The sequence below is a fragment of the Rhinatrema bivittatum genome, chromosome 16 (assembly GCF_901001135.1).
Source record: "Rhinatrema bivittatum chromosome 16, aRhiBiv1.1, whole genome shotgun sequence".
NCBI lineage: Eukaryota > Metazoa > Chordata > Amphibia > Gymnophiona > Rhinatrematidae > Rhinatrema > Rhinatrema bivittatum.
In genome coordinates, this window is record NC_042630.1 from 14,753,926 (window position 1) to 14,780,847 (window position 26,922).

At 46.0% G+C, this 26,922-nt stretch overlaps 1 protein-coding gene and 1 long non-coding RNA gene across 2 annotated transcripts; both read right to left on the bottom strand.

Annotated features, from left to right (window-relative positions):
* Window positions 1-1,301: 1,301 nt before the first annotated feature.
* LOC115078730 (NXPE family member 3-like) lies at window positions 1,302-16,433 on the bottom strand. The gene is made up of 5 exons (XM_029581721.1): window positions 15,601-16,433; window positions 9,561-10,330; window positions 4,527-4,597; window positions 2,942-3,154; window positions 1,302-2,032 (listed from the first exon to the last, which is right to left on the bottom strand). Exons 1-5 carry the CDS (start codon window positions 15,733-15,735, stop codon window positions 1,500-1,502), a joined length of 1,722 nt encoding a protein of 573 aa, XP_029437581.1. The 5' UTR covers window positions 15,736-16,433; the 3' UTR covers window positions 1,302-1,499.
* A 901-nt stretch (window positions 16,434-17,334) lies between these two features.
* Window positions 17,335-25,344, bottom strand: LOC115078771. The gene is made up of 3 exons (XR_003853151.1): window positions 25,249-25,344; window positions 18,189-18,341; window positions 17,335-17,778 (listed from the first exon to the last, which is right to left on the bottom strand). It is a non-coding gene; the product is annotated as an uncharacterized LOC115078771 (long non-coding RNA).
* Window positions 25,345-26,922: the final 1,578 nt, after the last annotated feature.

Consider the following 26,922-nt stretch of genomic DNA (forward strand, 5'->3'; position numbering starts at 1 on the left):
TAAATTGTATTGATCACATTTTAGAATTTATTCTAAATGTATAGATGCCTCACACATGATTGTAAGAAAAAATTTTTGAAAAACATGTTTGTATACATAATAAATTATTAATTGGTGGGCTTTAGATGTAGCCTATTGTCCTCTGGAATATTTACATGATTATATAATTAACAGAGGTGTTGCACGTATATCTGTACCTAGAAATAATTAAACAGCTCCTAAACCAGATGGAATTGGTTATAAACATTGACAAAACTGAATTCTTACATCTTGAACGTAAAAACACTAACCACACACAACCAACATTCACAATCAAAAATATTCAAACCACCGAGTTAGCAACAAAAGTTAGGAATCTAGGAGTAATAATTGACCCTGAGCTAAACATGAAACAACACATCTCACAGAAAATAAAAGAAGGTTATGCAAAACTAATGATCCTAAGAAGACTTAAACCTCTATTAACAATTAACAATTTTCGCACAGTTCTACAAGCAATGATATTCGCTAGTACAGATTATTGTAACTCCCTGCTGTTAGGACTACCTCAATCTACAATTCGGCCTCTGCAAATATTGCAAAATTCCGCTGCCAGAGTTTTGACAGGCAAAAAAAAGAGTGACCATATTACAGGAACACTTGCTGAACTCCACTGGCTCCCAATTGAACAAAGAATACAATATAAAGCACTTTGTATAATCCGTAAACTAATCCACAATGATAAAGCCGACTGGCTTAACACGGCACTGCGCGTGCATGTACCACAAAGAAACCTGAGATCTGCAAATAAAGCTCTACTAACTGTCCCCTCTGTCAAATCAGCACATCTCACGCAAGTAAGGGAAAGAGCACTGTCACTGGCTGGTCCCGTACTCAGGAACACCATGCCACTCGAAATAAGACTGCAGACACATCTGAAATTATTCAACACTAATCTGAAAACCTGGCTTTTTAAACAAGCATTTTATAAAGATAAAGAAAAGGAGAAAAATAGTTGAGCGATAAGGATGCACCAAGCTAGAAGTTTTTAGTAACCTACATAAGCATATTAATGTTAAAATCAAACTGCTTAATTTGTTCCTAACAATCAGGTTTAATTTACACACCTAGTTTATTATTTTACATTGTTACCGTACTATGATGGCGCACGAGTAATTTGTAATCTATTCCACCCATATTTCTCTTTATCGTGCCCTTCTGTAAACCGTTGTGATGGTATTTAACTTAACGACGGTATAGAAAAATGTTTAAATAAATAAATACATAAATAAATAAATAAATACCTGTTAGTGAGATTAGTAATGTTTCAGTGTTATAGTGTTTTCTGAAATCATGTTGTGATGGGTAGAATATGTTATTGTTGTCTACATGTTCTGCTAATTGCTTTTGTACTGCCTCCACCTCCTGCTTCCTTCAGCAGGAGGTGGAGGCAGGGCCTGCCTCAGGAGAGCAGTCACACCTCAGAAGGTGCAACAGTCACAGGATTAATTGGTGCAGTCTCAGCGGGGACAGATATAGGAGAGGAACAGATCCACTTCATTCTGAATGATGATTCTCTGAGGATGAAGGTTCTCTTTCAGATAGTGGCAGGAGGTCATCTGCCACACGTCGATGACAGCCACCGGGAGCCCCGAGAACATTCTCCTCAGAATGACGTCCAGTTGGAGGGACAGCCAGTCGCTGCCATGGAGCATGTTGAACCCCGTGTTGGCCGATTTGATGATGACGGTGGTCTGAGGGCTCCTCTGCAGGAGATCTGTCACCGCCCGCCGGATGTTCTGAAGCCGGCGGATGTATGGTTCGACAGGGTAAGTGACAAAGTGGGCCCAGAGATTGAGGACGATCACCAGATCTGATCCCCCGCCGATGGCATCAATGTCATTCGCCACGTAGTGGCGGTCTGCTGCCCAGTACTTCCTCATCCTCAGGGGGTTCCCATGTGCCCGGTACTGCAGTAGATAGCCCCCTTCAGAATCCGTAGCCAGGAGGGGCCCCGAATGCCTTTGGACGTGTAAATCAATCTCCTTCAGAGCTGTAACGAAAGGGGATGGAGATGGTCACTGTTCTTCCTGGACCGCAGGATGTCAACGAACCTCACTCAGTCATGAAACAACAAAATACTTTCAAGCCCCCATTCCACAAACCTAAAACAGCGTTAATTTATCCAGGTTGTAATTTTATTGTTTATAGGAAGTGCGATAGACTGTTTTTGGGCTGGCTGTTTCCTTAACTCATTTGGAACCAGGGCTGGGATCTGGCACTGTGCTCTTTTATTCACAGCTACCTCCAGATTCCCCCCCCCCCCTATTTTACAACCCTCTCCCAATTTTAATCCAGTTACTGCAGCGATGCTGCTCTGCCAGGAACCATCCACCAAGGCTCCTTCCAAAAACCCCTACAAATCGAGGGGCCTATTTCCAGCCACTAGATGTCACTGTTGCACCATACCTATGAAGTCCTGCATCCCTCCTCCACCTCTAGAAACTGTGACATTGCCTCTATAGTCTCCACAGCCCCAGCCAACCCGGGGAGCGAAAAATCTCAGCTGGGAGTGGACCCAGATCCCTCCTCACGGCAGGGCACAGCACAGTCACTGATCCACCAGGCCAGCCCTACATTCACTTACAAACGCTACTGGGGGAATGTGCCTGGTGAGGAATAGGTGCTTTGGATCAGTAGGAGATCTTGCAGCAGGAGGAGAATAGACAGATCAGAAATTAACCCAAATATATGATGCAGTCATATCTACAGTTCCCAATTCCAACAGAGAGCAAGAGAGAGAGGAAAGGACAGAGGGCTGAAGATGGAGAGAAGCAGAAAAGAAAGCAGGCAAAAGAAGAAAGTGTAGAGGAAAGGAACAAAGAGGGAAATGGGTGAAAGAGGGAGAGTCAGGAGGGGGAGCTTGGGGAAGAAAAGAATGAAGGAGAACTCCATCTCTTACTGGGAACGATATGCACCAGGTACTCCCACCACTGCTTCATGGTCGAATCCCCAAACATGTACACGATTTTCCTCCTCAGGCATCGGCTGATGTCAGACGGCATGGGGAACCTCTTGCTGGAACAGACCCGGGAGGTCCAGACGTCGTTCAAATAGAACCCGGACGGATCTGGGATCAGCAGCCCAGGGGTGCAGGCGGGAGGCCGAGGCTCACCTGGGAAGGGTGAATACATCGAGGATGGAGGTTACACTCACATTAGAAGAGCACGTTTTCCTTAGAGTGCGTTTGTATCCTGCGTTAACTCTCTCTTTTTTGGATATCAGAATTAGCTAGATTCAGAGAGGGCAGAGTGCATAAAAAAGGGAGGTGGAGTAGCTTTATATGTTAGGGACAAAATTAAAGCAAGGGGTCCATGGGAGCTGTCTTGAGGAAACCCAATGAGTCTAATATCCCTGTAGGTGTAATCGATAAGTTACAATCATAAGAGGAAGAGGTAGATATAGATCTGATAGAAACCATCCGAAGGAGAGCATGCAAATGATAGGAGCTGTTAATGGGGGGGATCTACCTGGTGAGGATCAGACAATGCCAACTAAAGGATCGGCTAGAAGAGGGCTACTGGGATCCCTACACAAAGAACTGGTTGAGCAACTCATGATGATGAGACACTGGACTTGAGACTGAGAAATGGAGACAGCATCACTGAGGCTGGGGTAGGGGACAACTTGGGGTCCTGTGGTTCAGTGTAAACGCTGGATCAGATCCCATCTATACTAGAACAAGGGCCCAAGATTTCCAAAGGGTTGATGATAAGGAAATGAATAATTATGTTAAGGAAGCCTTGTTAGGAGCAGGAGCAGGGGCAGGGGTTGGAAATCATACAGAGAAACTATGGACAGCAATGCTTTGAAATGGCAACAAATCCTTGTGTCAGGCACGTTAGCTAGGGGAACAGAATGAGGAGACCACTGTGGTTCGTCAAAAAAATAGGAGAAAAAGTAAAAAATGAAAAACATACAAAGACTGAAGGAGCAGGAAAGGCAAAATTACATGAAGTAGAGGAAGGCAGAGACAGAGGTTAGACTATCAAGAGCAGTTAGTAAAGGCAAGGGGTATAACTGTCTTTAGATACAAGCGAAAAGAGAAAAATGCAACGGGGAAGAGTAGGAACTAAAGGAGAAGGTTTTGTTTACTAGGCAGTTCTATCTGGCTCCTTTAGATCTGGAACTGCAATCCAGCACCGAGTGAGGAATTGATAAAGGGGGAAAGGCAAACATTTAAGTGTCTAGCAGGCTTCAATAAGTTAACCATCTTCAGTAGAGGACAAGGTTGTGAAGAGAGGGAGAAAGAAAAGGAGTATGCGGTGGTTATCCGGGCCAGCGGAGTTGATCGGAGCTGAAACAGTGTCAGAACTGCAGCATGCGTGGGGTAGGTAGAAAGGGATCTCAGTGGGGACAGGGGGAGAAGACCACAGATCGAGTAAGACCTGTGACAGCACGGGAGGCACAATGGGCAGCCTCAGGTGGACCAAGTGGTTTTTCCCTGCCAGTGCCTCTCTTTCCAGATCGGTGCAGGCCTCACTTACCCCGGCTGCTGTTCCTGTCCAGGATGTGAAGAGCTGGCATGCGCCCCTTTATTGTGGATTGGGTCATTGTCCTGTTAGGAGCCAATAGACAAAATGAAAATTGGTTCTTACCTGCTAATTTTCGTTCCTGTAGTACCAAGGATCAGTCCGGACTCCTGGGTTTTTCCTCTCTTCCAGCAGGTGGAGACAGAGAAAAACTTCGCGAGCACCCCTCTTAATCCAGTGTGCCACCTGCAGCTCTTCAGTATTAAAATTACCAAAGCAGAAAATATGTAACGATTCAACTGTTATGTCAAGCAAATACAAGAAAGAAATGACCAATCCAACTATGTACATGTGAATTCTCTGAGCAGGATAAGGAGAAGCCTGTAGTGTATCAGAAAACAAAATAATGTTAAGATAGATCAAGTGGGCTCTCAAGAAAATCCTGGCAACCCCCAAAGGGCAGGCATCTGGACTGATCTGTGGTGCTACAGGAACGAAAATTAGTAGGTAAGAACCAATTTTCCTTTCCCTGTATGTACCCGGATCAGTCCAGACTCCTGGGATGTACAAAAGCTTCCCTATCTGGGGTGGGACCTTGAGAGTCCTGTTCTAATGACTGCCCCCGAAATTGTTGACATCCAGCGCCTCAATGTCCAAACAGTAGTGTCTGGCAAAGGTAGAGACTTCCAGGTCACCGCCCTGCAAGATGGAGGACCCCATCTGCAAGAAAGGAGGGTCATTGTGTCTGAAGACTGCTCCCACTCTCCTGGGTCTAGCCTTTGACTGCTCAGAAAATCCGCTTGCACATTGTCGGTCCCTGTTATGTGTGATTCCGCCAGCAAGACTAGATGCTGTTCTGCCCAAATAATTGGCATATTCACTTCCAAGGCTACCACACAACTTTTGGCTTCTCCTTGATGGTTGATGTAAGCTACTGTCATCGCATTGTCCGACAGAACCTGCGCCGCCTGGTTGTGCAAGAGTGGAAAAAACCTCTGTAGTGCTAAACACACTGCACTCATCTCTAGGCGATTGATGGGCCACTTTGCCTCTTCCGTCAACCATTGGCCCTGAACCGATTGAGACTGGCACACTGCGCCCCAACCCGAGAGGCTGGCATCTGTGGTCACTATCATTCACTGAGGCAACTCGAGGTCCACCCTGTGCCTCAAGAGGTCTCGGGCAAGCCAGCAACCAAGACTGGACCTGGCGGACTCTGTGAACGGTAAGGGAATCTGAAACTCCTCCGACATCAGATCCCAACAGAATAGCAGTGCTTTCTGTAAGAGCCTCATATGAGCAAACGCCCAGAGGACCAACTCCAGAGTGGACGCCATGGAGCCAAGGACCTGCAAATAATCCTAGACTCTGGGTACAGAAGCTGGCAAGAGGCGTTGAACTTGTGTCCATAATTTGGTGATTCATTCCTCCATGAGAAAGACTTTGCCCACTCGGATATCGAACCGTGCTCCTAAGAAGTCCAGGACCTGAGAAGGATGAAGATGACTCCTGCACTGATTGACGACCCAACTGAGAGACCGCAGAAGGTGCAAAACCTTGTCCACCGCCTGCTGGCAGAGTTCCTTCGGCTTCGCCCAAATGAACCAGTCATCCAAGTATGGGTGAACTAGCACCCCTTCCCTTTGAAGACCTGCCGCCACCACCACCAGCACCTTGGTGAAAATGCATGGAGCCTTAGCGAGACCGAACGGGAGGGCACAGAACTGGACATGCATTCTGAGGATCATTATCCGGTGAAACCTCTGATGATCCTGTGGATACTGATGTACAGATATGCTTCCGTCAGATCCACGGAAGCTAAGAACTCCCCGCTGCACACCACCCCAATGACCGAGCGCAGGGTCTCCATCTGAAAACGCGGCACCTTCTTCAGATCCAGAATCAGACTTCCTTTCTAGGCACCATGAAATAAATGGAATACCGCCCTGTTCCCCACTCTTCCTGGGGAACAGGGATGATGGCCCCTAGATACGCTAGCCTGTGGATGGTTTGCCGAACAATCTGTTTCTTTATTGGTGAACTACAGGGAGGGATCATAAACAGGTCTCGTAGAGGTCAAACAAATTTTAAAGCGGAGCCGTCCGTCAATTACTGGGATGGAGGAATGGGCTGGCTGCTTCTCATTGAGAGGATTTGGACCCAAGGGACCCCTGACCGGCCCCATCTCAGCTCGCTCTATGTCCGCAAAAGGACTGAGACCAGGATTGGGACCTCCCTGGCCCATTCCAGGTGCCCTGCTCTGTCGGAAGCGCCTTTGCCCCCAAAAACGAGAGCGGGTTGAAAGAAAACCTTTAGTGTCCTTAGTTTATCCTCAGCAGCTTATGCACCTTATTGTCTCCCAGAAACTTTATCAGCAGTTCTTCACCAAAGAGAAGCTTGCCTTTAAAAGAGAGTGTACTAAGCTGAGCCTTAGAGGAAACATCAGACCAGTTACATAACCATAAAAGCATCCTCGCTGATACCGCTGACACCGTTGTTCTGGAGGAGGTACGAAGGAGGTTGTATAAGGCGCCTGCTTCATAGGCCACCGCCACCTCCAAGCGCTCTGCCTGCTCCGACTCATGAGGTGGGAGGTCCTTGGTATTCAGCAACTGCTGTACCCACCTCCGGCTTGCCCAAAGCATGAAGCTGCTACAGACTGCAGCCCGAATGCCAAGAGCTGAAACTTTAAAGATGCGCTAGAGATGGACCTCTAGCTTCCTGTCCTGGAAGTCTTTTAGGGCTGCTGTCCTGGCTACCGGGATGGTGGTTCTCTTGGTGACAGCTGACATTGAAGTGTACACCTTAGGTACCTTCAAAAGCTCCAGAGTTTCTTCAGGCAAAGGATAGAGCTTGTTCATAGCCAGGCCCACTCTCAGAACTGCCTCCGGAGTATCCCACTCCTGGACCATTAGCTGCTGAACCACTCTATGAAAAGGGAAAGTTTTGTCCGAACCTCGCAACCCCGCCATGACTGAATCCACTGTGTCTTGGCCCGGGTCATCCTGAGGAACCGTTATGCCCAGCTCCGCCAGGACGTGCGGAATCAGAGGATTCAGCTCGTCCCTCTGAAACAGCCAAACTACCTTTGGATCATCCCTGTCCAAAGGTAACGCCTTCTCTGGCTCATCCGGATCCAATCCAGGAAAAGGGGGGGGGGCCCCGAGGAGGGATCGTCCCCCACAGACCCCGCGAGGTCAGATTCTACAGAAGGAGGATCAGTCGAGGGGCCCCCAACCTTCCAGATTCAAATGGCCCCTGAGACTCTGGCTGCTTAGGGACTTTACTGGGCAGCCTCTCAACAAGCCAGTGCCTGTAAGAACCTCCTTGCTGGGACTGACTGGCCAGATAAGCTTTGTGCATTAAAAGCACAAAATCAGCGGTAAACCCAGCTGGACCCTTCAAATCCCCCTACGGGGAATCAAGGTCATCTTCAGAGAACTCATGTAGATATTCCTGGGGGTCCCCAGGACTCAGGTTGGCTGGCGACAGATCGGGCAGGAGATCTGCTCCCTTTCCCGATTTCTCCTTAGCAGCTGAAAAGGCTTTTAAAATGGCCACTGTTCCCATGCTTAGTGGGAATGGGTCAGTCTCACTCTCCATTACAGAGGGTGGAGGGGGTCCATGCTGGAGGGGGTGGGAGCCGGCCCATCAGCTGTCACCCCTGGTGCCCACAAGCTCGAGGAAAACTGGGTTCCCAACCCTTGCTCCTTCAATACTGCTACCAGGGGGGATGGTCCCACCAGGTCCTGCCAACCCCCTGGAAGGTCTGCTAGAACTTCTGGTCCTGCTTGACTTGTTCTGAATTCTTTCTTTTTTTTTTTTTTCTTCACATCTTAAGATTAGTTCAGAACTGCAGGTTTCGCACCACCTCCATCTCCTGGAGACAGAGAAATACTGAAGAGCTGCAGGTGGCAAACCGGATTTAGAGGGGGTGCTCTCCAAGTTTTTCTCTGTCTCCATCTGCTGGTGCAGAGGCAAAACCCAGGAGTCTGGACTGATCCAGGTACGCACAGGGAACCACGCTTAGCTTTTTCGATCAGGAAGAAAAAAAAAACTTTTCTGATCCATGTGAACAGTTCAATGAGCACCCAAGTCAGGTTTCTCATGTGGAGGAGGGGGTGATGTTGGGGAAGCCAAATATAATGACGCTGCTTCTCGGGTGAACAGATCCCTGACAGGGTCTTGGTGTCTTGTGTTATTTTCCTAACGTGAGAAAAATTGTCATTGTACAAGAGCCCTCTCTGCACTCCCTCCCCCAAGGATCAGGATCTGCCAGCGACGAAGCATTTTCACCTGGACCTTTCAAGGGAGTGTTTCTGGGCATTTAAACATACAGTGTACGGCATCGATAGGGAGGCAGGTGGCCAACATCATAGGGAATACACAAGAAGATCTGGCAATACATTCCAATGGCCAGATAATTTCAAGCTGTTCAGAATGTATTTTACTTACTTACTTATTTATTTATTGCTGAGTTTTATATACCATCATTCGGAAAGCCATCACTTGTCTTTATAAACCATCTGTAGCATCCAAGCTGCTCTCCAAATGGGATGTGAAGCAAACATCACAGGTACAATGGGAATATAAAGATAAATTAAACATTCAAAGGGCCTCATTAGAGCCACCACAGTTAAACCCTCTTAGATGTCAGGGCCAGATTAAGGGGCAAGCCAACCGGGGGTGTCAACCTGTAAGGGCCACCAAATTAAATATCGGTTTGTAGGGTGCCAGATCATGAGCCTGCCCGGGGTCCCCACATGCCTCAGTCCAATCCTGGATGTAACACTACACACCCTAATACTTCAGACAGACAGGCGCACTTCCCTCAGGGGTGGATGATGTGAAGCTGGTTTTGTGAATGCCGTTTGCCCATGTGCCACCAGTCAGCTCTCTACGTGGCACGTGGCCCTTCAGAGCTGTACTTTCTCGGATCTTATAAGAAAACGTAGACTGGGTATTCAGCTCATCATATAATAAACACTATGCTGGGACTCCATTAAATAATATATATAACTAAAAAAAAAAGAGAAGATAAGCAATTACCCATTTAGAAACATCTCTTCCTCTGTGGTAGTGATTTTCCTGCTGCCTCCTGCAGAGTGGTAAACCAAAGAGCTACAGGGTAGTTGCTTCGGCCTGACACAGACCCACCTTTCCCCAATCTTGGGGTCAATGTATTCGCACACAGGCCTCTCCAGGATTTGCAGGTTACACTCTGTTCTTTCTGTAGTCCCGTTCTTCTGGAAATATCCATAAAAATAGACCTTATCTGGCCTAGTGTCTCTGAGTCGTTTCATGATCTGGACGGCCTCGCTGGAATGTATGAGCCGGATAGAAACCTCCACATCCCCAGGCCACAGCAGCAGGAAGGTGACGGTGTAGGTCCCATTCTGGTGATCTCGCACAGACCCCGTCACCCCAGCCTTCAGTCTGGGGGAATGGAGTTTGGCCTGTAAGAAATCGCCTCCGTAGCTCTTTGGTCTCTTCTGGTGGTCTCTCGCGGTTAGCAGCAGCTCCAGGGTCTCTCCAACAGAATAGTGGGCTCTGGGATTCAGGATCTGGTAGTCACAATTCTCAGGACTCGTGGAGGAGTCAACACTTGGTGTCCCCTGTGGTTCTGGCCATGCTATCAGCTCCTTCAGCATCTTCACTTCCTCAGAGTCATGCCAGGGAGGTGAGTCCCCACTGGGCCTGGGTTGTGTTATTTTAGGAGGATGGAGGGTGGACGTTGCTTTCTCCAACCTGTTCACCCTCATTGGAAAATAGGAGAATAACTTAGGTTCAAGTTCATTGTCCCAAAATGTGACCAGGACCTGAAATGGAAACAAAAGAAACGAAGGATCAAGCTTCCACTGACCTGGGGACATCTATGCAGCAAAAAGCATGCTGGATACCCCTGAGATAGAGCCATGCCTGGAGACGGGATGCTGCTCCTGATTGGAGGAGATTTAACAGATTTGATCAGTATTTCTGCTTCGCCCTGAACAATCTGCAGTGAGGGCTCGTTTAGTTTGCTAGGGAATGTGTGGTTGCTTCCCTAGATAACCATCAGACCTATTTATTTATTTATTTTATTTTATTTCTTTTACTATACCGATGCTCAAGACTAGGTCTTATCGTACCGGTTTACAATGTAACTGAGGGGAAACCAATTAACATCAAGGTAGAAAGTAAAGTTACATTAAACAGGGAGCGTAAAACCTGGGCAATGGAAGACAGTACAGAGTTTAAACTAAGAAACGATTAGAGAGAGATAAATATATAAATCAACAAAAAACTATAAGATACATAAACATAGGTTTATCCTAGGCAGTTATTAGCATGGTATGTCCAGAGGGAGAAGGAAAGGGTGAGGTTGGGTGGGGGGGAAGGGGAGAGGGAAAAGAGGGGGGGTAGGGATTGGGGAGGGGTGGGAGAGTGAGAGTCAGTGATGGTTGAGGAGATCCTTCAGCGGTAGGCTTCTGCGAACAGCCTGGTTTTCAATTTCTTTCTGAAAGTTGAATGGCATTGTTCTTGGCGTAAGTCATGCGGAAGTGAATTCCAATGTAGTGGACCTGCTGTTGAAAGAGCTCGCTTGTGAATAGTGTTGTGGACCGATGATTTGTTGGGGGGGGCCTTGAGCGAACCTTTGTAGGCAGTTCTGATCGGTCTTGCGGAAGTATGTAATTCAAGTGGGAAGGTGAGTTGGAGAGTGGATTGCTGGTAGACGGATTTGTGGATGATGGTGAGAGCCTTGAAAAGTATTTTATATTGGATGGGCAGCCAGTGTAGGATTTTTAGTATTGGTGTGATATGGTCCTTGCGACGAGTGTTTGTAAGGATCCTAGCCGCTGCGTTTTGCAGCATCTGAAGAGGTTTGGTGGACGAAGCGGGGAGACCAAGTAATAGAGCGTTACAATAGTCTATCTTTGAAAACAGTATGGCTTGAAGCACCGAACGGAAATCCTTGAAGTGTAAGAGCGGTCTAAGTTGCTTCAGGACCTGTAGCTTGAAGAAGCATTCTTTGGTTGTGGCGTTAATGAATTTTTTGAAGTTCATTCTAGAGTCAAGGGTGGCCCCAAGATCTCTGACCTGGTTTGCTAATGGGATGCTAGCATTATTTGCGAGGGGGTTGTTGTCACTAGGGGAGATAACCAGTAGTTCCGTTTTGGAAGTATTTAGGACCAGATTGAGACTCGAGAGCAGAAGGTTGATGGCGTGTAAGCAGTTGTTCCAGAAATTTAGAGTAGAGATGGGGTCCGAGATGGGGATTATGATTTGTACATCGTCCGCGTATATAAAGTGGGTGAGATTGAGACTATTGAGTAGCTGGCATAAAGGGAGTAGATATATATTGAACAGGGTAGGGGAAAGAGACGAACCCTGAGGTACACCTTGGTTTGATGGAATGGAGTGAGATTCTTTGTCATTTATTTTGACTTTGTAGTGTCTGTTGTTCAGAAAGGATGTGAACCAGAGCAGTGCAGAGCCGGATATGCCTATTTCCATTAAACGGTTTATGAGGATAGTGTGGTTTACCGTGTCGAACGCGGCAGAGATGTCGAGAAGGGCTAGCAGGTAAGATTGTCCCTTGTCAAGGCCCATCAGGATGTTGTCCGTTAGAGAAAGAAGGAGGGATTCTGTGTTTAGGCGTTTCCTGAATCCGAATTGAGAGGGGTAGAGAATATTGTGGGAGTCAAGGTAGTCTGTGAGTTGGATGTTGACAAGCTTTTCCATTAGCTTGGCTATAAAAGGTAGGTTTGCAATGGGGCGGAAGTTTGCAGGGTCGGCTGGGTCCAGGTTGGGTTTTTTAAGTAGGGGTTTAAGTGAAGCAATTTTTAAGGAGTCCGGGACCGATCCTTGATTGAGGGAGCAATTTATGATGTCTGCCAGCGGTTTAGCAATGGTGTTAGGGATGGTGAGAAGTAGTTTGGTCGGTATTTGGTCCAAAGGATGAGTGGAAGGTTTCATTTTCTTGATTATTGATTCAATTTCCAGGGAGGATGTCTGTTCAAGAATTTCTAGTGACGGTCTGTGGATATTAGGCGGAGGGTTATTGGTTGCGAGGCTTAATGGTTGCGAAGGGTTTGGAGCAATGTTAGTTGAAGCCAGGGGGGCAAGTAGGTTTTTGATTTTGTTATCAAAAAAGATAGCCAACTCTGTGGATTTGTTCTGGGCTTCTTCTTCTGGGATGGTGAGGGGCATAGGTGTGGTAAGGGCAGCTACATATGAGAACAGAGTTTTTGGGTCATATAAGAAGCCGTGTATTTTTTTGGCGTAGAAATCTCGTTTGGAGCGGGTAATGGATGTCCTATAGTAGCTCATTGCTGTTTTGTACGAAGCAAGTGAGGAAGGGGAGGAATCTTTCCGCCAGCGTTGTTCTTTGTGTTGTAGATCCTGTTTGAGTTTCCTTAGTTCGGTTGAGAACCAGGGTTTCTTGTTTGTGCAGGCTGGGTTGATAACTTTTGTTGTTACAGGGCAAATTCTGTTAGCTACTGAGTATGTAATAGTTTGCCAGGAGTTCATAGCGGTATCCGCATCTGAGAAGTCCAGTTTAATTAGTTCTTCGGCCAGGCTGTTGTTGAGAGTGTCCATGGAACAGGGTTTTCTGAACTGGATCGATGATTTAGTAACAATAGGGGTCAATTTTTGTTTTATATATAATTTTGTAGTTATCATCGAGTGATCTGACCAGGGGATGGGGGAGCAGGAAGGAGGGGTGATGGGCGAGATGGTTTCGTTAGTGAATATCAGGTCAAGCGTGTGGCCTGCCTTGTGTGTGGGATTGTTTATAATTTGTTTGAATCCCATAGCCTGGAGAGAAAAGAGAAGGGCTTCGCAATTAGATGAAAGGGTAGGGGAGTCAACATGGATGTTGAAATCTCCTAAAATAATAGCCGGTGAGTTAGTGTTGATGTGTTTGGCTATGGTTTCGATGAGTGGAGAAGGGTCGGATTCTAGGAGCCCCGGGGGGGCGTAAATAAGGCAGACTTGAAGCTGGGAGGATTTGAATAGTCCGATTTCTAATTTGGTCGTCGATTTGAAGGCTTGTTGGGACAGTCTCAGTTCTTTTTTTGCTATTAACATTATTCCACCCCCTCTTTTTTTAGGTCTGGGGATAGAGAAGATGTCATGCTAATCCCCTGTAGCTGCAGACACATAATATCTTGGTGACCTTGGGCAGTGATAAACAAATTCTTTGCGGCTGGGGAAGTGTCTCATTGGTAATTTACTCAAAGGTTCGCCATTGTGTTTGCAGCTCTTACAAAGCTTACTCCAGGGGGGTTGGTTTGGGTCTAATTCAAACTCAAACTCTAATCGCGGTCAGTTTAGGGAAGCTGATGCTGGTGCTATTAATCAAGTTTACTTAGGGAATAGCCGCTGCTATTAATTGCATCAGTAGCATGGGATCTTCTTGGTGTTTGGGTAATTGCCAGGTTCTTGTGGCCTGGTTTGGCCTCTGTTGGAAACAGGATGCTGGGCTTGATGGACCCTTGGTCTGACCCAGCAAGGCAATTTCTTATGTTCATATGTAGTAATATGAAATGTTGGGTGACTTTGTTACAGCTCTTACCTGTCTAAGCAAAATGCAGGGCTCTCGTAGTTTAGCCTGTGCTTGTCAACAGAAAAGCTATTCAAGAATAACTGGAGATAAAGTAGGAGCCCTCATCCCAGCCATGGTTTCTATCTCAGGACCTCCCACTCCTATCTCCACCACCGCCACAGGGAAGTGGACTCTTGCTTGGTGTGGCCGGCTTCGGTGTCATTCATTTTGCTACTGCAGACCGGACCGACCTAGTGGAGGTTGAGCCACCGATTTCACCCCCTGCAGAGGAAGGGGACAGTGACTATGACAGGAAATGATTTCTAGAGGAAACTGGATGTTTCTTTTTATATGTTTATATATATATAGAGAGAGAGAGAGAGAGAGAGAGAGAGAGAGAGAGAGAGAGAATGAATGTGTAGGGAAGACTTGAGAGAAAGAAGCTGACCTGGGGTTTTAAGATTTTGGATTCAGAGAAGGAAGTTTTCTCGCTCCGGGCTATGGAACCGCTACAGATGCACAAAGTTGTTGTTTCTTTTTTAATTTTTCACTTTTTCCCTGGACTAACACATAGGGAGAGCCAATAGGAAGTCGGGAGAAGGTGGGACCTCTGGTCTCCTAATACCGAGATGGTGGGACCGTACTCTGCGCATAGGAAAAGCTCTGACAGACTCCTGGGATCTTCTGCAAATCCCGGTCACTGCCATTCACCCAAGGTTAAAGGGTTTCTTGCTCTGACACCCCTTATAGTAACAGGAACTGAATTCAAGGAAGCCTGGGTGAAGCACAGAGAAGCCTGAGAACAAACGGGGCACCTGCTGTGTGGGACAGGGGCAGAGGAGAGGGGCTTTATCTGCACAGGATTCTCTGAGTTACAAACATTGGGAACCCTCCAGTCTTTAGACTGAACCGCCTGACCTGCTGTTCTGGGTTCAGATCCTGTACGTTGGCATTCTGCCCTGGGGCTAATCTGACTGGGGTCTACACTGGCAGTTACCTGAGGGGCTCGTCACCTGAACATAAGAACATAAGAAATTGCCATACTGGGTCAGACCAAGGGTCCATCAAGCCCAGCATCCTGTTTCCAACAGTGGCCAATCCAGGCCACAAGAACCTGGCAAGTACCCAAAACCTAAGTCTATTCCATGTTACCGTTGCTAATGGCAGTGGCTATTCTCTAAGTGAACTTAATAGCAGGTAATGGACTTCTCCTCCAAGAAAGTATTCAATCCTTTTTTAAACACAGCTATACTAACTGCACTAATCACATCCTCTGGCAACAAATTCCAGGGTTTATTTGTGCTTTGAGTAAAAAAGAACTTTCTCCGATTAGTTTTAAATGTGCCCCATGCTAACTTCATGGAGTGTCCCCTAGTCTTTCTATTATCCGAAAGAGTAAATAACCGATTCACATCTACCCGTTCTAGACCTCTCATGATTTTAAACATCTCTATCATATCCTCCCTCAGTCGTCTCTTCTCCAAGCTGAAAAGTCCTAACCTCTTTAGTCTTTCCTCATAGGGGAGTTGTTCCATTCCCCTTATCATAAGACACACTTACCCCAATCAGCAGACACACAGCGATGGTTGTTGCTATGCACCAAACTCTTCGGCGCGCCGCCAAGCCCAGGAGATGCTTGAAGACGTGGAACCTTGGACAGCCCTTGGAGCAGGGCTGTCCAATCCTTTGGCCCATGGCGAGCCACAAGCTGTCCCTCCGCAGCCTCTGCTGCAGCCCAGGAGGATGGCTCCGTCCCCTCCTCCAGCCAGGAGCTATGGAGAAGCAGAGTACAAGGCTGTCCCTCTCTCCTCCCAGCACTGCAGAGGGCTAAGGGGAGGCTCCAGTGGCCTTCAGAGTCATAGGAGGATCAGGGAAGGCAGAGCAAACAAACCTGTGACGTTGTATTTATCCTCTCAGGTGATATTATTACACTGGGTCTTAATTAAAAGTTTCTGCAAACTTGCTAGACCAGTGTTCCTTTTTTCTGTCACATCAGTGGGGAGAAGTAAAACTAATAGTACACGCATATCCAGCATAAAAGCAAGTGCAATTCCCAAGTTCTGGTACTGGTCCATATTGTCTCTGGTCATGTTACGCCTTTGGCATGGTCACAGGATTCATCATATTTTGCTCCTGTTTCCCCCAGGATTAGACAAAGTTTTTCCTGCTCATTCTTTTATGGGAAATCTTTGATCTGTGCATCTCTTCTATCTTTGTATTTTGCACAGTAGAAGAGGAAATGTATTTCTTTTTCTCAGATGTTGCACTGCAGGCAGAGTCTGACTACTTGGGGTTTCCAGTTCAGATTTTAGTCCACATGTTTCTAGTTTGTGGTCACTTACTCTTCTTTCACAAGTATTGGTCTGTGTTTTGTGTCTATGGCCGAGGGGAGGTGTCCTGCCTGCCTGTAGTTTGTGGGCCAGGCTCTATAACAGTCCAGCTGGTCCTGTTTTCCCCATCGGAGGTGCACTGGTGTTCTAGGGCCTGCATAGCTGAAGTGTTGCTGCTGTGTGAGGCCTGGCAGTTAGTCCTTTTCTGGTAGAGCAGATTTGCTATGTATGTGCTGAGTGACTTTTGCAAGGGTTTGTGTTTCTTCACAGAGTACTTAGTAATGGAGGGAGTTTGTACATTTGAATATTCTATTTTCATACAGCGAGTAGTATGGGGAAGTGTCCTAATTCTGTTTTTGCACCCATTACTGGGAATTTCTGTGGATGCAAGTTGCAGATCTGGAGGTGCAAGCTCTAGTTTATTGGCTTCTTTCTGTCCCATTACACTGATTTATTTTATTTATTTATTTAAGAACTTTTAATATACCGATGTTCGTGGGGCACATCACACCGGTTTACAAATAACTCTGAAAGGAGGAAATTACAATGAAGGAGGAGAGGGGAATGGGGCAGATAAGACAGAAGGGGGAAGAGGGGGTGGGCGTAAGAAAAGAGGTCGAAGAGAAAGGGCAGAAAGCGAGAAGAGAAAAGCAACCATGGTAACTTAGGTAACTTACAAAAATTATAAACAAAGGTAACTTGAAACTTATAAGATAATAACTTTACATCACATCAGTTTACAGACATCTTAGTGCAAGCAGAAAATGAACAGGGGTGAGGGAGAATACTGGGGGATCTGTAGAGGGAGATACATAAGTACGGCTTTTCTGTACTTCCTCCGACTTAATATCGTGGCAATATTAAATCAGAGGAACAAAAAGGACATATTTAAAAAAAATAATAATTTTTTCTTTTTTAATTTATAGTTTATTATGTTGAAAGAGAGACAAACAGGTATGAGAAACATATCAACAAATGGCATACATAATGTCTTTCAACAATTTCAAACATAGAAAACATCCCTCATCCCCATTCTCATTTCCCACCAAACCCCATACCCCCAGTTCCGTAGCCACCCACCCCCCCTGTCATGAGTTCAAGGGTAATATCACATAAGAAAATTCCTCACTGAATGGACCACTGCTGGTTAATGCGCAGTTATTCTGTTAGGACTCTAATACCGAAAGGGCAATGTATCGCAAAGAGACAGGTCTAAACAGTGGCTGACTTTTCCCAGTCGAAAAAGGGCGTCCAAGTGTCCCGGAACAATGGTAAAGTTTTGTGTAATTCCACTGTGATTGCCGCCCATCCAGCATAGATAATGAACCTTTTGCTGTACACGTATAAGTGCAGGAATTACTGTCTGCTTCCAATGTTGTGCAATAACCATCCGAGTTGCAATAAAAACCTGTTGACATAATAAAGCTTGTGGCTTAGTCAATTATCCCTATCAATTAAAAAGCAGAATAAAAATACAAACAAAAAACAAACTTTGAAATGTTTGTATGCTAATGCCAGGAGTCTAAGAAGTAAGATGGGAGAATTAGAATGTATAGCAGTGAATGATGACATAGACTTAATTGGCATCTCAGAGACATGGTGGAAAGAGGATAACCAATGGGACAGTGCTATACCGGGGTACAAATTATATCGCAATGACAGAGAGGAGCAGTCGGGAGGAGGTGTGGCGCTTTATGTCCGGGATGGCATAGAGTCCAACAGGATAAACATCCTGCATGAGACTAAATACAAAATTGAATCTTTATGGGTAGAAATCTGGCCGCAGATCACCCTGAATAAAACAGTGCCCACTCTTACCTTCGGCACTGAGGCTAATGATGGTGTTAGCAATGTTCCATAATCTTTAGGTGAAGACAATACTGCTGGGATAGTTATAGGCCCTGGTGAAACCTGTTCATGGACAGCAACCGAAGAAAAAATCAACAGGACTGAATATAGTTGCATGGATCCCTAGAGATAAAAAGGAGATAATATACTTTTTTACTGTTTTGCTTTCATGTTTTTGCTGCTCAATGAGACTTGTTAGCAAATATGTTTACATTACAATGTTAATTTTGAACTAGTTTACCCTGTTCCAAGTTCCGTAACCTTGTTCTATGTAATGCCTCTAGGCAAAATTTATGTTCTGTTTCAATGTAAACCGATGTGATCTGTATTTCATACAGGAACACCGGTATAAAAAAATCTAAAAATAAATAAAATAAATAGAAATCCCTTGTGTATCAGGGAAGACTACAGTGATAGGGGTATACTACCGTCCACCTGGTCAAGATGGTGAGATGGACAGTGAAATGCTAAGAGAAATTAGGGAAGCTAACCAAATTGGTAGTGCAGTAATAATGGGAGACTTCAATTACCCCAATATAGACTGGGTAAATGTATCATCGGGTCACGCTAGAGAGATAACGTTCCTGGATGGAATAAATGATAGCTTTATGGAGCAATTGGTTCAGGAACCGACGAGAGAGGGAGCAATTTTAGATCTAATTCTCAGTGGAGCACAGGACTTGGTGAGAGAGGTAACGGTGGTGGGGCCGCTTGGCAATAGTGATCATAATATGATCAAATTTGATTTAATGACTGGAAAAGGAACAGTGTGCAAATCCAAGGTTCTCGTGCTAAACTTTCAAAAGGGAAACTTTGATAAAATGAGAAAAATTGTTAGAAAAAAACTGAAAGGAGCAGCTACAAAAGTAAAAAATGTCCAAGAGGCGTGGTCATTGTTAAAAAATACCATTCTAGAAGCACAGTCCAGATGTATTCCACACATTAAGAAAGGTGGAAAGAAGGCAAAACGATTATTTATTTATTTTATTTATTTAAAAATGTTTATATACCGCTTTTACAATTCGAAAGAATTAATCAAAATGGTTTACAACCAAACATGCATAATAATAAAAAACATAACAGTTAAAAAACAAATTAAAACTAACAATTAAAATAATAACAATAAACATTCAAGACTTGCGGTTTTTTAAACAATAAAATAACAAACAGAGTGAATGAAAAATAAATTTCGTATGAGTATTATGTGAATTGTAGAAGATGGAACTGTTGTAATGGATGAATGAATGTTTTTATTATCCCACTTATATTGGGATAGCGTTTATGCAGTATGTGCGGGGTCAAATACCACCTGGTAATCATCTTATAACAATTCTCCCGCATATTCGCTGAGACAGAGCACTTTTTTACTGCAGTATATAATTGTAGCCATTCCTCAGCAGTAATGACCCACGCCAGGTCCCTCTCCCAAGCTCTGGTATGAGGGAAACTCTCAACTTCACCCCCTGACAATAGTACATATAGTTTAGAGACCATCCCCCGCTTCTTATCTGCCTCGTCAAAGTAGTGTTCAATTAATGTTTTACCCTGTGCTATGGAGAAAGATACAGATGCACTATTAATAAAGTGGGAGATTTGATATCCGGTAAGAAAGTCTGTGTCGGGCAGCTGATACGTACTCTGGAGTTGAGGCCAGGTCATCGCTGAACCGCCCCCCCAAGAAATGCTCGATTTTGATGAGACCTCGAGCTTGCCAGCCCCTAAAGGTTGGATTATGACACCCGGCAGGGAAATTGTTTAAATGAGAGACATGAGTGGAATAAAAATACAAGCGAGTGCCTACAATTTGCTTCTTCCACTTATCCCATAGTCGCAGAGTAGTGTTGATGGAGGGGGATAAGTTATCCACAGCAACCCACGTATCACATGGTTGCCAGGTCAATGCCGCAAGCGGCATTTGTCCCAGAATACGGTCGGCTAAGGAGACCCATTGTTTGGCTATGGTTACCCTATGGCTATCCATAATCACCAAGAGTTGAGCCGCCACATAATATTTTTCTAAATGAGGCATTCCAAGGCCTCCTCTGTCTCTTGGTAGATATAGCAAGCGGCGAGATATTCTTGGGAGCCGCCTGCGCCAAATGAAGTCAAATAGAATCTTTTGCCAAGACCTCAGTAGAGCAGAGCTAAGTTGAATAGACAGTGTGATAAACAGATATAAAAATCTGGGTAGAATGTTCATTTTTACAATGGCTATACGCCCCATCCAAGAATGCTGATCCCTATCCCATGTCTGTAGGTCTTTCCTTATTTTACCTATGAGACGTGTATAGTTGAGGTTGTATAAATCATCACTATTGGCCCCGATATGCACCCCTAGATATTTAATAGCATTTTTTGCTAACTTAAATGGATATAACTGTTGCAGTTCCCGGAGAGTACTAGTATCAACCGATACATTAAGGAGCTCAGATTTGTCTAGATTGATTTTAAAGCCAGAGACCGCACTAAAAGATGCGATTTCTGTAGTGATTTCCTATAAGGAAGTGGTAGGGTTGGTAATTGTCATGAGGATATCGTCCGCGAAAAGAGATAGTTTCAGATGTAGGTCTCCCAGTTGTACACCCGTAATTTTAGTAGAGTTACGGACACGCTCCGTAAAAGGCTCCAAAAAAAGAGCAAACAATAAGGGCGACAAAGGGCACCCCTGTCTGGTTCCCCGCTGTACTGGAAACGCACTCCCATATCCCCCATTAACCTTTATGCGCGCCGTAGGGAGGTGGTAAAGTACACTGATCCATTGTAGAAACAAGGGCCCAAAATTCATTTTCTTCAGAGTGGCAAACAAAAACTCCCAGTGCACAAGGTCAAATGCTTTTTCTGCGTCAATTGCCAGTAGCAAAAATGGCGTATTCTGCTTCTTGGCCCACCACATGATGTCAGTAACCTTACGTACGTTATCTGCCGCCATTCTTTGGGGTATGAACCCTACTTGATCCCTGTGAACCAACCCCGGTAGTACCATATTAAGACGCGCAGCGAGCACCCTTGCCAGGATCTTCAAGTCAAGGTTAATGAGAGATATTGGTCTGTAGGAGCTGCATTGAGTTGGGTCTCTGCCGGGTTTTGCCAACACCGTTATGCCGGCTGTGTTTGTGTGTGGGGGTAAGTGAGCGCAGGCTATTAAACTAATTCACTAAGGGTGTGAGGAGGGATGCACTACACTTCTTATAGTACGCACCACAGAAACCGTCGAGACCCGGAGCTTTGCAGGCCTTCAGGTCTCGAATGGCCACCTGAACCTCTGCCAGATTAATCGGATCGTCGAGAATACCCTGTTGTTCCACCGTAAGGCCTGATAACAATAAATCCTGAAGGTACCGCCCAATAGACTGCTCAGAAATAGTGTCATCTTTTTTATAGAGATTCTCATAAAATTTAGTAAAACACTCCCTAATCTCTACAGTCGAGGTAACATACTTCCCCTCTGAATTTTTTAGCTTGGCAATATTGTTCTGAATAGCTCCTTGCTTCAACTGTCGGGCTAAGATTCAGCCTGCTTTATTTGAACCCTCAAAGAATCTCTGGTTCGTGCGCTCCAGTGCATGAGCAACCCAGGCTGCGTCCAACATATTCAGTTCTGTTCGTATGGCCCCCAATTGTCGTAACAAATCAGGGTTCACGGAGAGTGCGTGCTGGCGCGCCAGCCTGCTCAGATTTCCAAGGAGTTCTATTCTACTTTGCTCCCATTTCTTTTTCCCCGCAGTGGCCAGTGCTATGAGTTTCCCGCGGATAACTAATTTAGAGCATTCCCAAAGGGACCCCGCCGCTTTTACAGAACCAGTATTCTGCTGAAAGTACTCCCGGAGGTATTCATTAACCACTTTACACTGCTCCTCATCCCCTAGTAGCTCTTCTCTCAGTCTCCAATAGCGGGAGCACATGTCCACTGTGGATAGTGTCAACATCACCCAAACAGGAGTGTGGTCTGACCAAGTGATATCTCCAATTCCCACATCTATGACCTGGTTTTGTAACCCCTTATCTACTAGGAAAAAATCGATCCGAGAGTAGGACGTGTGGATGAGAGAAAAAAGTGTACATTCTAGAAAAGGGGTTGCGAGACCTCCATATATCAACCAAGCCCCATGTAGAGATCACATTAGACAACTCTGAAGAGGCAGCCCAACTACCTGATTTTGTGTTGGTGGGAGGTATCTATTCTCGGATTACGGACCAAATTATGATCACCCCCCCCCCCCCACAGAACCCATCCTTCTATGTAATGGTTCATTTTATCCACTAAGGCTCGTAGGAAACATCCTTGGTCCTTATTAGGGGCATAAATATTGATGAGCGTATAAACATGCTGATCCAGCTTTATCTTTAAGAAAAGATACCTCCCATTGGGGTCCGCTATGTGAGACAAGTATTCATACGTGACGGATCTGGCGATCAATATGCCCACCCCAGCATATTTATTGCCCCGGGTGCTTGCTGCTAAATACACATTGGGGTAGCCCGCTAACTGTAGTAAACGTTCATGCTGCCTGCGCAAATGCATTTCCTGTATGAGGGCTATGGAAATCCGCTGCTGTTGCAAGTCTCTCTGCAAGAGTTGCCTCTTTTTGGGGGAGTTAAGACCCTTAACATTAAGAGACCATACCTTCAGCGCCATTCATACTTCCTATTACCCCTCCTGTGTGCCTCTTTGCAGTGGTCCCCCCTCGATCTCCAGTTAACCTGTACAGAATAACATAACAAATTATAACAATAGTGTGAACTCATGGAGCAACCCAGGCTGCGTCCAATCCCCCCATACCAATTGTATCCTCGCCCTGGCTACATTCATGCTGAGAACCTGAACGCACCATAGAGCAGTAAACTCAGCCAGCTAATTTTTTGCGAATTAGTGCGCAATGTCCCGGCAGGCTTGACGCAAGTCTGAACATGTCCTAAAACATAAAGAATCCTGCCTGGAACTTGCGCTCTGGAGCGATGCCCTGTACGAATTAGAAGTTAGGCTTCTTGTATTCTGAAAGCTGCAGACGATGGCCAGGCACTGAAAGTCAAGGGTCAGACCTCGGACCTCTGGAGCTGTTGTCGAGGGTAGACTTCTGCCGTGCCAGGCGTTTATTGTTGCCCACTCTCTGCCATCCCAGAGTAGCGGTCATCCTAAAGGGTATTTCTTCCGGCTTGCTTGTAGGTAGATCATTGGAGATGTTAGCTTTATTAAAGGCCTCCTTTGCTTCTGCTAGGGTCTTGATTCTGTATGTGACCCCTGCGATGGTGAAAATAAGCCCAAAGGGAAATGTCCAGCGGTAACGAATCATCTTCTCCTGTAGGACCGATGTCGCAGCTCTTAATTCGTACCGCTTGCGTAGAGTGGACGCCGCCAGGTCCGCAAAAATGCTCACCTTATGTCCTTCCCGTACCCATTCACGCTGCTTCCTGGACGCCACATAAATTTGCTCCTTCTCCCGGAAGACCTGCATGCAGAGCAGTATGTCTCTAGGCCGATCCCCATTGCGGGGTCCTTGTACCCGGTGCGCTCTTTCAATATTATAAGTGAAGGAGAGCTGTTCCCCTTCTGGACTGGCGGGTGGCGCCGTTTGCATGATGAAACGAAATAAGCATGTTGCCACCTCCCTGCAATCTGTAAAATCGGGCGTTTCAGGGATTCCCCGTATGCGCAAATTGTTGCGGCGAGACCTATTTTCTAGGTCTTCCATTTTTTCTTCTAAGTTCATGCGCTCCCGCCCTGCTTACTTTTTTGTATTTCACTCGTGCGTTGCATAAACACTTCCTGCCTATCCATCCGGGTATCAAGGTCATCGACCCGATGTCCCAGCGACGCCAAATCCTCCTTAACGTCTGCTATGAGTGATTGAAGCTCTTGCTTGTGTTGCCGCATGTCTGCCCGAAGCTCTACGAACCACTCCCTGAGTTCAGAGCGCGATAGTAAGTCATGCAGAGACTGTGGAGCTGCGTGGTCGGGCTTGGGCGCCATGTCTCCCTCAGCGGCCTGCTCCTCTGCATGTGCGCCGGAGTCATTTTCCATTTTCTCATAAGAAAATTGTTTCAGGCTAACAGTTTTTCTCTTCCCCGCCATCTCGAGCCTTCGGGGAGTCTGGATCGCCGAAATGCGCTTGAAAAATATTATAATTGCCGCTGTTTAAAGCATAAAGGTACAGGGTAGAGCCGGGAGCGTTGCTTAAGCCGCCATGCTCGCTGGTGACATCATCATGTCTCCAATCATTTTTTTTTTTAATGTGCTTGGGGTTAGGTTAGGAAAAGTGACGCTCAAATAACGAGCGTCCATTTTCCTTGCCCGTGGCTGTGCCCAGGTTAGGAAAACAGACGCTCGTAAAACTGAGCGTCCCTTTTCCTAACCCGCTGACAGCCGACCTCTCCTAGGTGCCCGCTGCCGAGGAAGCGCTAGGGGTGTACAGTTTCCCCTAGCGCATTCCTTTTACCGCAACAGCCAATTTAAAGATTAAATCAGGCGCTCCGGAGAGGTCGATCAGCGTGCGTTGGGAAGAGTGAGCGCCCGTTTTCCCCGGGCCGATTTTGCATCGGCCTGATAGTGACAAGGTGACGCAGTCAGTTTTCCATAACCTTTTCAAGCCCAAGGCACACCTACATCAACAAAAATGTTGTGTAGCACAGCAGCCTCTAAGGGGCATGCATTGCGCACATGGAGGGGATGTGTACGGCCAAATCAAGAGCTACAGAAGCACTGAATGCTCCAAATTTTAAAACAAAGGGAGAATGGGGGCAGAGACAGCCCCATCCCCCTGACCCTACTCCCCCACAACTCCCACCCTTCCCATTGCCCACCTTCTAGCATTCCTGAAACCTGTATATATATACTATTTCTGTTAAACTATTTATACCGCCTTCTTCTCTTCAAATGTTTAATCACTCTTGTTACTTAAGACATAACAGAATGTTTACCATGTTATTGTGTAAAATAGGGCGGACCTCCCCCCTAGTTCTCAGTTTCCTGTAAACCGATGTGATATTTCGATCGAATGTCGGTATATAAAAGAAAATAAATAAAAAAACGAACCCTTCAGATTGGGCCATTTCCTTCTGCGTCCCAGTGCAGGAGAAGGGAGAAGTCAGTGTGCTGTGGGCAGGTGGCTTGGTTACTCCCAACACTCAGAAGGAGTCAAATCCAGTGCGCAGTGCACACTCTCCCTGTCTCACTTAGCCCGGGGATAAGACAGAGGCTGGAAGGCCTCAAAAGCTCAGGAGCAGGAAGCTGCCAAGTAAGGCGGGTGCCCAGCTATCCGTGCCCTGCATGCTGCTTAGTAATTAACACATTCCATAGCTCACGCTGCAGCTAGGAAGAAGAGGCATGCGGGATTAGGTGGGTTCTCAGAAAGGACCTCCTACACGTTAGGAACCACTGCTGGTGATTCTTGTTGCTGTGAGGCACTGAGAGCAGATCCTAGGTCAAGGCTGTGCTGAGTGAGGGCAATCAGCCTGGGACCCACACCGCCAGAATAGCCCCATCCCCCCCCCCCCCCCCACTATAATGTCAGCATTCCAGGGCCCCACTATGGTTGATCCACCCTGGGCCCCGCACCCTCCTCCCGTCTGCCCTGTCCCAGGTGCTGCCCGGATCCAGGTCATCGGGCAGTCCCATGGCACATCTGATCAGGGCTGAAGGCACACCGATGAGCGCCACAGCACAAAGGCCGGGAAACACGAAGATTGGTAAAGTGCTGGGTTACAAAATATGTTTTACAGAAAGGAAGGGCAGCAGAGCACCTAGGGAAGGCGCAGATTATAGGATTCCCCGAACAGCACAAAATTCGCAAAGGGGAGATCACATCAAATCAGGTGGTGATCAGAGTGGTGGATTGGGCTGCGTCAGTGGGCGTGAGTTCAGTGAGGATTTGGACACCGTTTCCCACAGAAGTCTGGCAAACAAAGCAGCCAGTGCAGGAGTAGGACAGAAAGCTATTAACTGGGAGAGGAGTGGTGAAGCAACAGAATTCAGGGAGTTGGCCAGTGGAGTACGTCAGGGCGATAGCATTGGTTCTTTTCAATATCTTTAAGCTAAGGAATTTAAACTTTATTTCACTTTATTTTATCCTTATTATAGAAATTAACTGTTTTTGGGTAGTGCTAATATTATCTGTATATTTTTCTAGTTATATGCTATTGCTGTTTTAAAGTGCTGTTTGTCTAATCAAAAGAGAAAACTACAAAGACAGGGGAGTGGTTAACAGCTATTGGCAACAGACATAGTGCATAGCAGGAGGGAATTTAACTCCTCTTCAGTCTGCTTGGACATTGAAGGAGACAGACAGAAGTCCCTCTCCTTAGGGATAACCAGAGGAAAAGTTTACATTAGATAGCCTTACCTGGGGGAAGGTCTGTTCAAAAACAGCAGATACAGTGTCCAGGGAACAGCCCTGGCCAAGGGTTAACTGTTTAACTCCCTCCCAGCCTACCCCTCTACCCACCCACCCCTGTTTGTATTTCTGATATAGTCTTCCTAAATACATAATTGGCAACAAGATAAATTAGTAAATTGGTATTACCTCAGGTGTTAACAACCAAATTACCAAAATGAGGTGTATACAATGTAACTATTGTGGAGCCTTTATTCTGAGGGAAATCATCTGGAAACTTAGGGCTTGCCCCATTTGTTCAGAACTCTCTTCCTTGAAAAAGGAGCTGGCTGAAGTTAAAGCTGAATTAGCTTCAATGAAGAAAGGCTCACCCTCTT